General features: G+C 34.4%; 1 protein-coding gene across 1 annotated transcript in view; it reads right to left on the reverse strand.

Moving 5' to 3' along the window:
- Window positions 1-16,391, reverse strand: part of OTOGL (otogelin like) — a 99,367-nt gene extending 82,976 nt beyond the window's left edge. Inside the window, exons 1-10 of the mRNA XM_087874316.1 lie at window positions 16,313-16,391; window positions 12,478-12,548; window positions 9,178-9,238; window positions 8,100-8,207; window positions 6,419-6,573; window positions 4,396-4,517; window positions 3,705-3,910; window positions 3,004-3,131; window positions 2,297-2,403; window positions 209-315 (exon numbers count right to left, since the gene is read on the reverse strand). Coding sequence (XP_087730442.1) covers window positions 209-315; window positions 2,297-2,403; window positions 3,004-3,131; window positions 3,705-3,910; window positions 4,396-4,517; window positions 6,419-6,573; window positions 8,100-8,207; window positions 9,178-9,238; window positions 12,478-12,548; window positions 16,313-16,391 — 1,144 coding nt within the window. The remainder of the gene's footprint in view (window positions 1-208; window positions 316-2,296; window positions 2,404-3,003; window positions 3,132-3,704; window positions 3,911-4,395; window positions 4,518-6,418; window positions 6,574-8,099; window positions 8,208-9,177; window positions 9,239-12,477; window positions 12,549-16,312) is intronic.
- Between the last annotated feature and the right edge of the window lie 521 nt (window positions 16,392-16,912).

Consider the following 16,912-nt stretch of genomic DNA (forward strand, 5'->3'; position numbering starts at 1 on the left):
TGGATCGTTTTCATACCCTGAAATGTTCTGGCTATGAAGCCAAATTCTAAAACATGTTGATTAAAATGGCTCCATTCTCTTGCAGAACAGTTGCAATATGCTACCCATTACATTCCAGTGATCTAATATATCAAATAAACATTTTTTTGCTTTTGTTTAACATCATGAAACTAATTTTTGATTGATCAAAGTATTAAAATATACTTACTACAGGCTGGAAAATCATCTCTCCAATCTCTAATAGGATAGCCTGCATGTGAACATGAGCGAGCATATTCTGTTACTGCTCGGCAATAGGTTTCATCATCATCCTTTCTGAAACAGCAAAATGAAACTTTGGGTTAGTTACGGTACATCAGGGCTACAAACTCAATTTCATTGATGGCTGCATCAGGGCTGTGGTTGACCTGGGGAGGGGGGCAGGGCAGGCATGGCCGACTGGGTAGGCGTGGCCATCTTGACGCCACTCACTGGGCATGGCCGACTGGGTGGGTGTGGCCAGTTGGGTGAGCATGGACAGTTTGACGCCACTCTCCAAACTTCTGGAATGTTTCTGCTTTGCATTGGGTAGACTGGGCCGAAGCCAAACTGGCCCAATATTTCCTCTTCGCGCTGGGTAGACCAGGCCAAAGCAATGTGGGCTGGCCCCTTCCACTTTCCAGGACTGCCCCGCAGGCTGGATCCGACCACATTGCAGGCTAAATCCAGCCCGCGGGCCTTGAGTTTGACACCCTTGCGGTATATTTTTAGGAATTCTTAGGAATAGAAATTATTTGAAAAGGCAATAACATTTTTAAAAAACTGACCTTAAAACCAATTTGTTTTTTGGTAATAGATCAGATTGTAATGAAAGCTTCAAGATCTTGTATTATCCTTTTAACTGAAGTTCCCTGTATTGTGTTCTATTACTATGTTTCAATGGTTATAGAGATTTCCTTAAGTGGGAAGACCACAAATAGAACTTTCTTGGAAAAGAGTTTAGGATAAAAGCCAATGATGATAATTTTTTTAACCTTTTATCACCAGAATTAATAGCTTCCAATAATTTAACTTGTGGTGTAATATTGCACAATGTACAATTTAGTAATATCTCATGATACTATCATCATGTCAAGAATGGGTATGCTATTTTGCACTGAACAACTTTCTTACAATATATATCAAATTAAATGTGTATCATGAGAAATGATGAATCAATATAATTCATGATTACATGCTATTTCCTTTATTAAATCAAACAGCAATAATTCTTTTTAATAATAAAAAATAATTAATATTAATTAACTAATGTTAATTAAACTGCAGAATTAACAAACATTGTTATTGTCTATATTCATTAACATTTATTAAATGTTTCAGAAAAATGAGTATTGATTCTGTTTAGGTAAGTGGCAGCACAGAAAATAAACTTATTAATTAAAATCCACCTAGGAAATCCACCAGGAAATATAGTTCCTCTCTGAAATTTGGCCTTTGGAAACTTCTTAAGCAAGAAAGGAGACTATTACCTTTCAGTCCACATTTTTTCAATATCTGGTTTACAAAACCACTCATTGATTTTTCCTTATACAGTAGAACCTCTGGTCATGAATGCTTCTGACCACGACCAAATCGGGTTCCGACCAAAAAATTCACAAAAAAATTTTTTGCAGCCAATTTCCCCTTCCATGCCATTTTTTTGTAAGCATCAAATTTCCAAAATTAGGTTCAGGTCATGATCAAATTGGTTTGGGACCAAAGTTATGAAACGAATTATGGCCGTGACCAGAGGTTCTACTGTATTGTGAATATAACTCTGAACCAGTCATTTCTCACAATCAGATCTAACCCACAAGTTATTGAGACACAGGCATCAATTCTGAATCATAAGGATACCAAAAAGATTCAATGTGCATTGTGGCTTGACACATGGCAATACAAGCTCTGCCCTTTTGCATCATGAGTTGCACACAAAAGGGAGGACTTTGTATCACAGTTGCCACAATAGATACTTTATCAGCTTACTTTCCCCACGGATGAATATCATTTGGAAAAAAATTGGAGGAGGGAGAACTGTGATATCCGGGGAGGGAGGAAGAAAGAAAAGATTAAACTAGCATTAAACTAGGGATACTTTGGAAGCAATTCATTTACGGCTATTCTGTTGCAAGTCAAGAGGACATTTATTTCTCTTTTACTGTAGTTAAGAGACATTACATAACACAGTGTCCCACTGTGTTAGAGTGGAGAAAGGCAAGGTAACAATAATGATGGCTAATAGGCCTGCAAAACAAAATAAAAAAGTATACTAGCTTACCTACATAAGTCATTCATACAGCTGGAAATGTATGGATAAGGATCTACGCTCTGATGACAACTTAGAAAAGGAAACTGCAGGAGTATTTGGCACTTGAAGTAGATACTCTAAATGTAGAATGAAAATGGTATTGAGATATACACACCTATATATAAAATTAAACATGCAAAAAAAATTGAGTGGCGTGGTGACATAGTTGTGAAAATTCTCTCCTTCCATTTAGAAGGTTGAGAGTTCAATCCTAGGTAGTGGCAGATACTTGTCTCCTACGGTGCAAAGAAAATATATCTGCTGCAAATTCTGCATGGTGTCAGGAAGGGCATCTGGCCAGTAAATGCTTAGCTCCATCCAATCGCCCCAACTCTATTCCAAATTAAGGGATTACAGGGTCATAAAAGGGGAGTTTAAACATGCAAATTATTCCCCCCCACCCAAGGATATTTTATTTATAAACCTAGCCTAATAACTCTTTTGAAAAGCCAATACACTTTTTATTACATCAGTTGTGCTTATTGTAGAGATATAACCTGAACTATCCTGTGTACATCGTTGAAACATAATGGAAGATGTTCTGTCCCTCCAACCTTCCAAGTAAGTTTTTCAAGGGGAGAGAAGGGAAAACTTGCTTTCTTCTACTTGTGGCTCTTGAGATCAAGGCCCATAAAATATATATATTTTATATGAAAATTGCAACCTAAACTACTTACCTCATAAGATTCTGTATCAATGTTGCAAGGACTAGGAAAACTAGATGCAATAGCTACACAGGTTGCATCATCTGGGATTTGTACAGCCCAGCTGTTAGCAAATTTAGCTACATCTTCTTTATAGTCACCTATTTAAAAACATAAATTTTATATATAGTCCAGCGTATATAATAGGATATTCAAAGTGTAATTATTCAAATGATGTATCCCTAGATTGTAAAATATGCATGTTATTGTAGAATTCCTTTAAAATAGATAACATAGTGCATCTGCCATCACATCAATTTGAGCCTTGACATGGAGTTATAACAACAATAGTTGATACAAATATACCTTATTAACGGTGGACAAGACCAGCTAAGAAATGCCCAGTTTGAATTTTGCCATACACACAAATTCATTTTAATAGTCTTAAGCAGTGTATGCCATTTCAAAATCAGTCCTTATGTGCAATAGGCAGATAACACCACTGATTAAATAAAGTCATAAGAATGATAATGATGTTATGAATCTTGAATACATTATATCACTGTTCAGTGATATATGGTTTTCACCCCACGACTTGCGAAAAGTATGCAATTACCATCCACAACAGATTCAATAGCCTAGTAATATTCTCTGATGACATTTACAAATAAGTAGAATGCAAGGAAGTGGGTTGGGTTTATCATCATATATTTTAGCATGGGTTATTTGCTTACTACTTTGTAATACGAGATCATCCGATGTGTTGTTATTATAATTTCCACAGAGACCACATGTTTTTCCCTTGTGTTCTTCTGTCAATTTAATGTAAATCCCAGAGTTTCCATCCCAAGCTAAGGAAAAGCCAAATGTAGTTTTCACCAAAATATAATTTGCTAATTTCTCAATGAAAATATTTCCAATTGTTTGGGGCAAAGACAACCTGAAAAATAAAATAAATTCAGCTAGCTATAATCATGCTATATTTTACCAATAAAAATACTGTTTCTTTTTTTAAAAAAATATATAATAGTAATATAATATTGAAATTATCTTTTTATACATAAAATGCAATTTATAACAAGTGCATTTAATTTTTTTTTATTTGAATCCATTTTTATTTTTCCATAATACAAATATTAACATTTGTAATGTAACAATGTTATGTCAATGATATTCAACTAGCATCAGTGAGATTCCCTTCCTTAGCTGGTTGGGTATAAATTCCCACAATCTTGCTAATGACACAGAAAGGGAAAAACAGAGATTCCATTCCAGGTTTTGTGACTCCATGTCAACCAGAATTGAATATTTTCATCATCAAACTTTCACCATAAGAAAAATAATTTAATAATTTTCCTATGAATACTTATTTTCCTATGAATACTTATTTTAAGAAATGTAAGAAAACTTTTCAATTGTTTTTACCTGATTCTACCCTTTCTAACTGTGTGTCCCGATATGTGTATTTCATCCTGATTTGAAAAGAACAAGCTTATTGACCGTGAACAAGAGTATACTGAACCAGCACAGTGAGGGCTATTATTAATCTTAAAGAGAGAAGAAATAGATACATAAAACGTAAGAACATGTTTTAAGTTTTACATACTATACAACTTATTTTTCAAAAGAAACAAACTGAAATATTTGGAGCAATTTTTCAATAGCATATTTAGTGTACATGTCTCTAAAGAAAAACTGTATGCATGTTAACATGAATAATACATGGTGGATACATTTTCCACTATCAGATCATATGCAATCTTCATAAAAATAGTTTTAGAAGTGTAACACCTATATTGAGGTTTCTCCACTGATTACCAATGGGCTTACAGACCCAACTCAAGGTGCCAAGTTTAACTGCTTGGGTTAACACTTTTATTTAAAAGTTTATCTCTAACTAAAATATCTTTGTCCTGTGTATTCATCCTGAATCACCTAATAAAATTATCCACCCCATATCAATTTAATCAATTGGGTGTTTGCTATGTATGTGTATTTTTGTGGAGATATGAAAGTACCAAATGTTGTGACATATGTTAGATGATAGCAATAACAGTGCTAATAAGCACTTAGACTTATATACTGCTTTACAGCCCTCTCTAAACAATTTACAGAGTCAGCATATTGCCCCCATCAATCTGGGTCCTCATTTTACCCTCATTAACCTCGGAAGGATGGAAGGCTGAGTCAACCTTGAGTCTGGTGAGATTTGAACTGCCAAATTGCAGGCAGCCGGCAGTCAGTAGAAGTAGCCTGCACTACTGCACTCTAACGACTGTGCCACCACAGCTCATGATGTTAGATGTTAGATGATATTAGATGATGATAGATAATTGATGATTGATTGATAATTGATTGATCATTGACAGATGGTGAGATAGACAGATACTAACTAGAACATGGTTAAATTTGCTGCCAACCTAAAACAGTTATTCAATAATACTTTTACATGCAGCCTTAATGCAACCTTAAAAATTTTTGTATAGCAAACATGGGTTTAGGATGGGTTTTACTTTTGTCCTTGCTAATCAGTCTGATAAACCACACCCTTACACCAATAACACAAGGGATATCAAAATAGTATTATTATCATTAATCTGAAGTTTTTAAATATCAGTGTGCTTTTTTATTTCAAAACTTCAAAAATCCTTGATCATTATTTGATATAATGCTGATTCTAATCTCATTTTTTATTAATTTCACATACAATATTATATGACAATAGAGAATATATTAACATTTTAAAAATACTAATAATGCTGAATTTAAATGATTAAAAAAATGCTGAATGAAATTGTTCAATTTAGAATAGTACATTCAACTAATTGGCATTTTCCTCTATTAGGCAATATCTGAATGGATTTTTGCTCCCATCAGTGAGGAAATTTTCTGATACCTTTCCTTGTAAAAAAAAAAAAGTGTGATTGAAAACCTTATAGATATTACACCTATCTTTCCAATCTACTAGTTAGATACAGACTACTAAATCCCCACCTTCTACCTAATGTATTTAAAATTAGGTCCAGCAGTAACAAAATCCTGTCAAATCATATGAAAGTTAAAAAATGAAACATGTATAAGAATTCAGACCAATTTCTAGGGATTATTGAAAATGAACAAAATATTTCTATAATATTAGAAACAATATTGACTAATGTAATTAGGGTATACTTATCACTTCCTGGTTTTCCTATCCTTTTATATTGGCTGCCCGGAACCCTTTTCGACCTCAGAACCAAATTATTGTTAATTGCTCTATGAATGGAATCATGAATCCACAAACTGAACCACAGAATAATAAGTAAACCACAGAATGAAAATAGTTCTTTCTCTTTCCATACCATAATCTAAACCAGTTTAGTTACGCAGTACAGAAGAATCTCTTACATAACTGAGAGAAAACAGCAGGCTGTTTTCAGGTCTCTCTTGACCCAATTTCAAGTCTTACCCACACAGTGTACTGAGGTTCTGGATCACTGCAATCTTTCACAAAAATATATGAGCAGTTTCCTGGGAAGTAGTAGTAGATGCCATCAAATGTTTCAAAGTGGTATTGCCCCCATGATTTGCAAATCCCACCTCTGTCTTTGCCAGTATTTGGAACTAAAGAAAACAAACATACTTGTTTGCAAGCCAGGAGCATTAATTTCAGATGAGTGTTACTCATTGCAAAGATATTCATCACATTATGTTGTAAAAAAAAAACAAAACACCTGAAACATCACAATATAATCAGATGTTTAAAAAGAACCTAAGGATGGAAATGTAAACAAATAAAAATAAAGTAAGGAAATTTGATAATATATGCTCTGAAGACAAACTAAAGTATAACTAGATAATATTATAACTAGATTTACTTCCTGAATATTTCCTGCAGTAGCTGTCTTTCTCAAAAGAGCTGGCATCTTTTCATCTTCCTTGTTCAGGATGTTGCAAGGACATGAAAACACTGGTGCATGAAAAAATATTGAAGATTATCTATGCAAATTGGACTTTTCCAGAATAAAAATTGGAATTATATTCTAAGCAGCGGCTTTTGCAAGATTATTGCAAAAGAGTTAAATATATGAAAGGATGTCATCACAAACTGTAGTACCATGGCACCACAAACTCTTCTGTCTTGTGTGTGACTGTCACATCACAATACAAATAAGGGACCAGGCTTGCATCACAAGCAATTTTCACCTCTCTATGGATGCATCTGCTAATAAAAATGATGAAGCTATAAGGTAGCGAATGCAATATTATACTTTTATATGTACCTAATCTTGGAGTCTAAGGATGAAGGAATGGGAATCATAAATATTTTGAATATGATTGCTTAGGTGTATTAGTAGAATGCTGTATAAAATTTTCCAAGACAAAGATAACTTTTGTCTTCTGAATTGTGTGCTGGCTGGGCATCTCCCAAAATGATTGGGGACCATAACTGAAATGTAAAGATCCATATCATATTCTTTAATACTTGCCTGCGATAATTTCCCAGTTCTATTAAAACAGAATAATAATTGTTCAAATGGCAAATCTTTGGGGATTGAATTCAAGACTTTTATGCTGCACATAGCCTCAGAGATTCATATTGTGCAACTGTTCAGTTAAAAAGGTTTGGGGTGGGTGGGAATGAGATAATGTTGGGGAAGGAATGTGAGAGCCATTAACTCATGAAAGAGTCTGTAAATGAAAACTCAGGCCTGGGAAAGTAGTAAGCATACTTTAAGAGACTTAAAGCAACCCCACCTTGATTCTGTGTGGCATTAGACAGGACAGAAGGAAACTGGCAGACTTTCAAGATTTTGTAATAATTATATCTTACACAATAAAATAGAGTTCCATTGGTTCCTTCAATCTCTGTTTCTTGAGTTGGGCTACCTTGAAGAGCTGACATCAATTTAGCTAACTGCAAACACTTAAAGCCCACTTTAAATATCTTTTTTTAAAAAAATCCTAGCAGTCTTAACCAGTTAAAAGAATGTCAGAACAACAACAGAACAACAATTACAAATTACATTTAGGCTTAGCAGTACTTATATCTTTGCAAAATGTTAGCTTGGATTATTAAAATACGAGATTAAATCATTTTTGCAATATACCTACAATAAAAGTGCATCACACCTTCTCCTGGAACTTACTGATTTGGCAGCGCTGTCCCTGTGCCTGAAATGTCTCACAGTCACAAACTCCCGTCTTTGTGCAAACTGCTCCATTAAGACAATCTTGAGAACAAGAAGCTGCATAAAAAAAACAGACAGGTGTCAATTACTGCTCAGATTAGAGGAACTTCTTAAACAGGCCCTGGTACCTCCCAGACCTGTTTCAGTTCTGCATATCCAGAACTGCATATCCAAGATGGGTTGAGAAAGATTGCCCAAAATAAATATACATCATCTTACAGATAGCTTTCTGTTAAGTTTATTCTCCTTCATATAAGCTGTTCAAGTGGGTTCTCTCTTCTTAAAAAGTTATTTCTGCAAAAATCCACAATTCATAAATTAATTCTTTCTCGCAAATTTAGGTGAAACACATATTTAGTTCCTTTTTTTAACACCTGGGAAAGTTCCCTCAGAAATGAATTTTCTGAAAGCATTTTTCATCCAAAGATAAAAAATATTATCCCATACGCATCATGCAGCTGTGTATAAATTTATGAATGAAATGTCTAAGCCAGCAATTTGGAATAATCAGCAAAGATGCAATAAAGAAAATTGGCTTTATCACAGCAGACAGAGATAATTGGGAACAGAAAGTAACAGAACTGGTTGATGAGTTTGTGAAAAAAATCAGTTTTCATCCACTCACCCCGTTTAATGGAATGATAAATATTGCATTTTATTATACTGCCTGTTTACCTTCTGCCTTGGAATACAAGTCAGTGACTGGTTTTTTTTAATTTCTTAACCCATAAGCAAATAAATACTCACTGGGAAATAGACCTGGGCCCCAATTATAGAGTCACGTTGTTTCTTGTCATGCTAAAGAAAAAATCTGCTCCAGTTGATTTATTGTAAGTATGTGGAATGGAAGGAAGCTACCTTATTCTTTCCATCTGGTTTGAAACTGGATTTGATCTAACCCATTTATTTTTGCAGCCTTCTTCCAACTATTAAAACAGTGAACTTGTCAGATATTTACATTAACAGCTGTGAAAAAAAACATGGCAATGATACAAATATATTTAATTATAGTTAGCTGGGTTATAACGTTACTGACCTCTTGATGAATTCTGATCCTGAGAAAATACATCATGAAGATCTGATGAAACAACAGTTGTCTATGAGAGGAAGGGAGAAAAACAAACAAATCTCTCATGAGTATCCAAACCAAAAATAAATTAGCAAAACTTAAAATTACATAAATTACAATTTATTTTTAAAAAATTAATTGCTTTAAGTTTATATAAAGATTGTTCTCAGGGGAAGCTCAAAGCTTTTGGTTAGTTAACAGTGAATTCAGAGATAATTTTATTCAATATTAGGAAAATATAAGATACTTACCAATGCTGAACATCACCAAAGTGAAGGCATTTAAAAGATACATGATTCTTATATTGAAAATGAAATGTTGTTCCACAGTTGAAATATAGATTAAAATGTAGTGTTATGTGTATGGTGTGGCTTCTGAAATTTGCCGTATTACTAAAATTTCAGTGATGTTTCTTGTATTTTAACTACATTGACTAAATATTTCTGAGTCACAACTTCTGCTTTTTGCATAAACCACAGTTTGCACAAAATGCTATGTCCAAAACAAGTAAACCATGATATAATTTATTGCACTATAAACTCAGTCAGCATCTCCACTTACTTAGTTGAGTAAACAGTCTCTTGCAACATAACCTGCCTTGACAGCAAAATAAAGCCCTCATTGCAGGCAACAGGTCCTGGGAAAGAGCAAGCTGTGAATGGACAAAGCTATGAGTGTTTAATAACCTGTCCTTCATGTTCTAAGCTTATTTCCCACTCTTTTCTTGGATGGAAGAAACAACCCCACTACCACTGTGAAAGTATCAACCACCATTGCTGAATGAACGTTACCTACTCTAACTGAATGTGGAATAAGGACGCAATATTATGTGGGTTGGTCCCGCTATGAAGGCTGACCTAAATGTTTTGCCTGTCTCTCTTATCTAAAAGATAAAGTAGATGAAGATTAAATTATTTGCACATTTAAGATAATATGAATTTGATTTTAGAAGGCTGCTTGGTCTTCATCTACAGTGGGTATAGAAAGTCCACACACCCCTGTTAAAATTTCAGGTTTTTGAGATGTAAAAAAATCAGACTAAGATAAATCATTTCAGAATTTTTTTCTACCTTAAATATATAAGCAGCACAAGTCAATTGAAAAACAAACCAACTGAAATTGTTTAGTGAGGAAAAAATAAAACAAAAACAAAAATAATGTGGTTGCACAACTGTTCATACCCTGTTACAAGTAGGGATGTGATTATGAAGTTCAGCTGTACTGATAGGATTTTTCTGACATTTACTCTGAAAAGTCTGTTGTTTCCTACAGCAAAAGCCATCGTCTGCAAAGAGCTTACAAAGTCACCAAAGGGATCTCATTGTTAGAAGGTATCAGTCTGGAGAAGGACACACAAAATGTCCAAGGCATTGGCTATACTATGGAACACAGTAAAGACAGTCAACAACTAGTGGAGAAAACAGTGACATTACAAAGTGGAGAAAATATGCCATAACAGTGACATTACGAAGAATGTCATTGTTATGGCATATTTTCTCTACTTGTTGATGACTGTCTTCACTGTGTTCAATGGTACAGCCAATGCATTGGAAATTTTGTGTGTCCTTCTCCAGACTGATACTTTCCAACAATGAGATCCCTATGATGCATTGTAAATTCTTTTTGTAAGTTTGATTTTTTTACATCTCAAAAACCTGATTTTTTAATAGAGGTGTGTGGACTTTCTATACCCTCTGTAGATGAAGACCAAGCAGCCTTCTGCAATCAAACTCATGTTAGCTTAAATGTGTAAGTAGTTTAAGTTTATGAAGAACTGGATGTTCCTCCAAAATTGATGAAAAAAAAGAGAAGAAAACTGGTCTGCTACCAAGAGGCCTACAGCAACATTGAAGGAGCTGCAGGAATTTCTCGCAAGTACTAATTGTATGCTAAATGATGTATTATTCATATGCAGGGTAGGGTGGTAAGATGGAAGCCTCTTCTTCAAAGAAAAACATCCAAGCCTGGATATATTTTGCAAAACCCTACATCAGGTATGACAAAAGCATGTGGAAGAATGTGTCCTGGTTTGATGAGACCAAGGTTGAACTTTTGGGCCATAATTCCAAAAAGTATGCTTGGTACCAAAACAACACTGCACATCATCAGAACTACACCATACCCACAGTGATGGTGATGGCAGCATTATGCTTTGGGGCTGCTTTTCTTAGCTGGACCTGAGGCTTTAGCCAAGGTGGAGGGAATTATGAATTATGAACAACCAATCAGTCACTTTTGGCACAAAAGCTTCAGGCCCCTACTCAAATGCTGAAGATGAAGAGGAATTTAATCTTTCAACATAACAACAACCCAGAGTTTACTTTCAAATAACAAAAGAATGGGTTCACCAGAAGAAGATAAAAGTTTTAGAACATCCAAAATTGGTTCCAGCTGAATCCAATTGTAAATCTATTGGGGCTGCACACAGGAAATGCCCTCCCTCTCTGACAGATTCAGAGCGCTATTGCAACGAAAAGTGAGCAAAGACCCCAAGGCAAGTTATACCATGCTGATAGTTTCCTACCCCCAATGATTGAATGCAGTCATAAAATCAAAGGGAGGTTCAACAAAGTATTAGTTTAAGGGTGTGCATCTTTATGCAACCACATTACTGTAAGATTTTTTTAATTGTTATTCCCCTCCACCCCAGCTTGTACAGCTTATATGTTAAAGGTGGACAGAATTCTGAAGTGATTAATCTTGGTCTGATTTTTTTTACATTTCAGAAACCTGGCATTTTAACAGGAGTGTGCAGACTTTTTTGTATCCACTGTATTTCAGATTAAATGAGACGCTTAAATAGCGAGAAGATTTTTCACAAGTATAATATTTGTTTGTGGGAATCTATTGTGGAAGAAATAGAACTATTGCATTTAGAAGAGAGGTCATCTACAGTTTCCCAATTATGCATTTTGCAAAGCACCAATGAAATTCCTTTTTGTCTACCTTCACAAAAGAGATACATGAAATATAACATGAAAGATGCTTTTTTTCCCTATTTTGTGTGTGCATCACTTAGTGCATTAGGATGATTATAATAAGATATTTACAAAGAATGAATGGATAGTTAAACATAGGTTTGCATTTTGAGAATTGCAGGAAAATAGGTACAGTATGGAAAAACTACTCCACTCTTTCCTGCTGTGATATTCACATTTCCATTCTGTTTTACAAAGACTTCATTGTAGGAATAGCAAGCACCCTTTGTTGGCAAATGTGTGTGTGTGTATGTGCCTTTTCTCTTCTTCCTTTTGAGGTATAGCCTACCTCAGCTGCTAAGAGATCTCCTTTTTGAGGAACTACAGTAAATTCATTCCTGGAAGAAAACAAAGAGAATCCTGTATAATAAAAGGTTGTGAAGATTCCCATGAGAGAGGTGCTTCATTCTGATTTATCTCACTTCATCAAAGACACCTTTCTTGAGCTAAGCTTTTTTTTTTAAAGAAACAGTTAATGTGCAAGTTTGTTTTCCTTTTCATCCCCTCTTTTACAAGTATAAGAGATACCAATCTTTTGCTCATGGACATTAATTATAGTTAGAAATACTACTCACCATAGAAAAATCAGTAAGAGTTGGATACATTTAATAATTGAAAAGAAATAAAAAAAGGAAATGGAATAGTTTCATTAAAACTAGAAAAGGCAATGGGTCAGAATGACAGTCAGTGATGTTAAAATTCATTAGCTCACTGAAACTCAGGGTCATGTACTACTACATTTTAAGCATTTTAATTCTGCCCCTAATATATAAATTTCCACTCTGTGAGCCATCTTCTATATCTATCTATTAAACTACCACCTGTACAATAGCCAAATTCTCTGTTGCCACAATGAAAATAAGGCTTAACTAGTTAGGAAATAATCATTTCTGATTCTGATTTATTGATCACTTTAGATTTAACGCATCCCAGCTATTTTGTTTTTAGACAATATATATTTTACTTCATAGCCTTTAATATTTTAGATTTACGCTTGCATAACTAATTCATGTACCATTATAGGAGTTTATGTTACATTTCTATATGTTATTTTAACATTGTTATGCTAGTATTTATCTCATCTACTTGATTGTACTGTGTTTTTTGTGGAGGGAATTTTTGCTGGTCATTGGCTGAATAAATTATTTTTATTCTCAGGGCTATAAGTACATGACACATTCAGAACTCATACCACCAGTTTGCATATATTAACTTACGGTAATTCAATTTTTCTCTGTAGTTGGTTCTCTAGATATGTAACTTGCAACAAACTAATTTTATCTCATCAATGATTTGGTAGGAATTCCTTTCCACAAAATCCTCAAAGTTAGAACTCAATTTACAACCACAATTGAGCTCAACATTTCAGTTTCTGAGCAAGACAATTAAGTGAACTGTGCCCCATTTTATGACATTTTTGTCACACTGTTAAGTGAATCACTGCACTGTTAAGTGAATCATGTAGTCATTAAGTGAATCTAGCTTCCCCCATAGACTTCGCTTGTCAAAAGCTGGCTGGGAAGGTAATCAAATGATGATCATGTGACAACAGGATAATGCAACTGTCATAAATACATGCCAGTTGCCTAGTGTCAAAATTCTGATCATGTGACCATTGCAATGCTGCAATCATAAGTATGAAAAATTGCCAAAAGTTACTTTTTTTCAGCGCTGTTGTAACTTCACTAAATGAATGGTTGTAAGGTTGTAAGTTGAGGACTACCTCAGTGGTGGGTTTCAAAAATTTTTACTACCGGTTCTGTGGGTGTAGCTTGGTGGGCATGGCATGGCTTGGTGGATGTGGCTTGTTGGGCATGGCAGGGGAAGGATACTGTAAAATCTCCATTCCCACCCCACTCCAGGGAAAGGTTACTGCAAAATCCCCATTTCCTCCTAATCAGGTGGGACTTGGGAGGCAGATGGGGGCAGGACCAGTCAGAATTTTTACTACCAGTTCTCCAAACTACTCAAAATTTCCACTACCGGTTCTCCAGAACTGGTCAGAACCTGCTGAAACCCACCTTTGGACTACCTGTATTATAACTACCACTAAGATAAAGATAAAAGACTCCCTTGAGTCAATTTTAGTTACTTAGGACTTCGTGAACACTTCCACTTACTTTTCTTAGCAACAATATGAAAATGGCCACAGCCCTCAAGGATATAATTTTCAACTACCCATGTTAATTGGTTGCATTTCCTAGTGATCTCCAATCAAAATAATAATTAGATCCAGCCCTGCTTAACTTTTCATGATAAGTCAAGATTGCTTAATACAGGTAATCCTATCTGTTCTTAATGTTAGAACAATTGTCACCCCTGATTTTAGGAAAGCATAGGTTTCAGGGTAATAATGGGGCTAATAATAACATTAATAATGAGACCAGCACAACAAAAAAATAATCTGAATGATCCAATAAGTGATTCAAATCTAAAATCAAGTTGCTCTTATTAGGTATGAGCAAGGTGGGAATCAGTAATCTAAGCATAATCTTACTGATTTTGCTTTTGTGCAGTTGGTATTATAATAAAAATGCTGACAAAAATGTAAATTTGTTTTATGGATTGCTATAGAAGAAAATAGGTAATCTGCCCAAATATTCAAGTTCACATTCTCTAATATATAAATTATCAGCAAATCCCTTTTTTAAAATTTGCTATGAAAATTAACCACTTATTTTCACTATTTACTTCTTTTAACCTAACTGTTTAGACCTACTGAACATATTATCTGGCTGGATTTTATAATATTTTATACTAAAGTTTTTCCTTCCCTCCCTCCCTCCGTTTTTATCATCAATACATTTATCATAGTATTGCATTTCCTCTGTGACCTGGGATTTTTGGGAGTTGCAATTTCAACACATTTCCATGATACCAAGCTAGACATACATGACCTAAGGCAGTGTTAAAATGGGATCCTAGAATCCCCCACGGGTCTGCAAAATCAAAGTTATTTGCCAGTCTATGTTAAAAAATAATACAATATTAAAATCCCATCAGCCATGAAAAGCAGTAACAGCAGCAAATGCATCAATTTTCCTTTGAATATGGCAATTATAAATAAATACAACCCATAAAAACAGAAGCTCTTGGGAGTCCTCCATTATTTTTTAAAAGCGGAAAGCAGCCCTGAGTGAAAAAAAGTTTAAGAAACATAGATGAATCTAAGGCAACAGCTAAAGGATCCTGTGCTTGATTTCTGGGATCCATATTAAATAACGATTAACAGAAAATGCCTAAATTTTCTCAAAACATGCTAGTACAATTAAGACTTTTCCTAATGGGGATTTCTCAGTTTCCAAGCGGGTATCTCAAAACCATGGTCTTTCAAATGTAAAGTGTGTGCCGTATAAGGATTTCTGAAATTATAAATTTGCTGGGTACATTATACAAACATCTTTAGGCAATCCTTCTCTGACAGTTCATGATTTGAAAAACACCGAAATTATTGAAAAGTTGTTTAAAACAGCTTTGCTTAGATTTTTTAAAAAATTCTTAAATTTCTAAATCTTAGTACAGTGTTGTATTCCCCAACATGAATGTGTTGTTATCAACAAACAGGAATTCAAACTCACCTTGCAGTTCTTTTCAGGAGATGTAATTCACAGATAGACTCTATTATATAAAAATAGTGAAAATCATTCTTTCTCTCTCACACTCTTCTGAAATCTATATTAATAATCTGAGCTCTAAAGGCAGCCTTTTATTGGAGTTTAGTTATTAATTTTTTTAAAAAAAAATTCAAAACAGGAGATTGTTAAATACTCTTTCAACTACCAAAACAAATAAGAATGACAAAATCATTCATAGAATGCTATTACTAATTAAACATTTATGCTAACATGCCAACACATTGCAGTTAACTACTTTCTAGCTACTATGACGAAAAAAATGGCTATGGTGAAGAGAAGCACTTGTGGAATACAATCTATTAGTAAGACCCTTTGGATACAATAGGACGTAATTTTTAGTAAACATCACTGGTCTTGTTTTTAATCCAAAGAATATCTTTGAACCCTCTTTTTAATAGTATAATTACAATTAGTAATTGTAAATAAATAAAGAACATATTTATAAGTGTTTTAAGCAATATTAAATTTAAAAACAAAACCAAGACTTACCTTTGAAGGTTAAAAACAGAATGTGAACTCCCAAAATATGCCACAGTATCATGAAATTGATTTTTCTCACTACGTTCATTTCAGTGCAGAAGCTTAAGGTAAAAAATATTGTCCAAATTGTCCCTTGTCCCTTAATTAGGAAGGCATTTTAAAAGTCACTATCATTTGCAGGCTCTTTCCAGTTCGATAAAGTGAAACGTTAGGTAGTGGTGGGGAATGAAACTAGCTTGCTGCCTACAGCTTTTGAGCTTTAAAAATGCTGCAGATGCTTTAGCCAGGCTTTTCTCATTAGCAATGCATGGCAACCTGTATCAGTATTGGTTACATGAGCCCCTACACTCCTACTCCTCTGTGGAACTGAATCAATCCTTTATAATGCTGGGGGAGAGCAAACCTGGCAAGCCACAATACTTGAGATCGTTTTGCATGTCTGCTTTGAAGCTTCTAGCAATCAGGTGACATTCTAATATTATTTACACGGAATCTAGAATAATATTACTACAATGGCATTTTGGCCATTTCCAATCCATTCTCTCGACCAAAGTGGTAGTTTGAGATTGATTTTTACATTTGCTTTTCTGATATTAGCTATTTTATAGA

Source organism: Pantherophis guttatus, chromosome 7, assembly GCF_059756535.1.
Source record: "Pantherophis guttatus breed Tessera chromosome 7, ASM5975653v1, whole genome shotgun sequence".
NCBI classification, from domain to species: Eukaryota; Metazoa; Chordata; class Lepidosauria; order Squamata; family Colubridae; genus Pantherophis; species Pantherophis guttatus.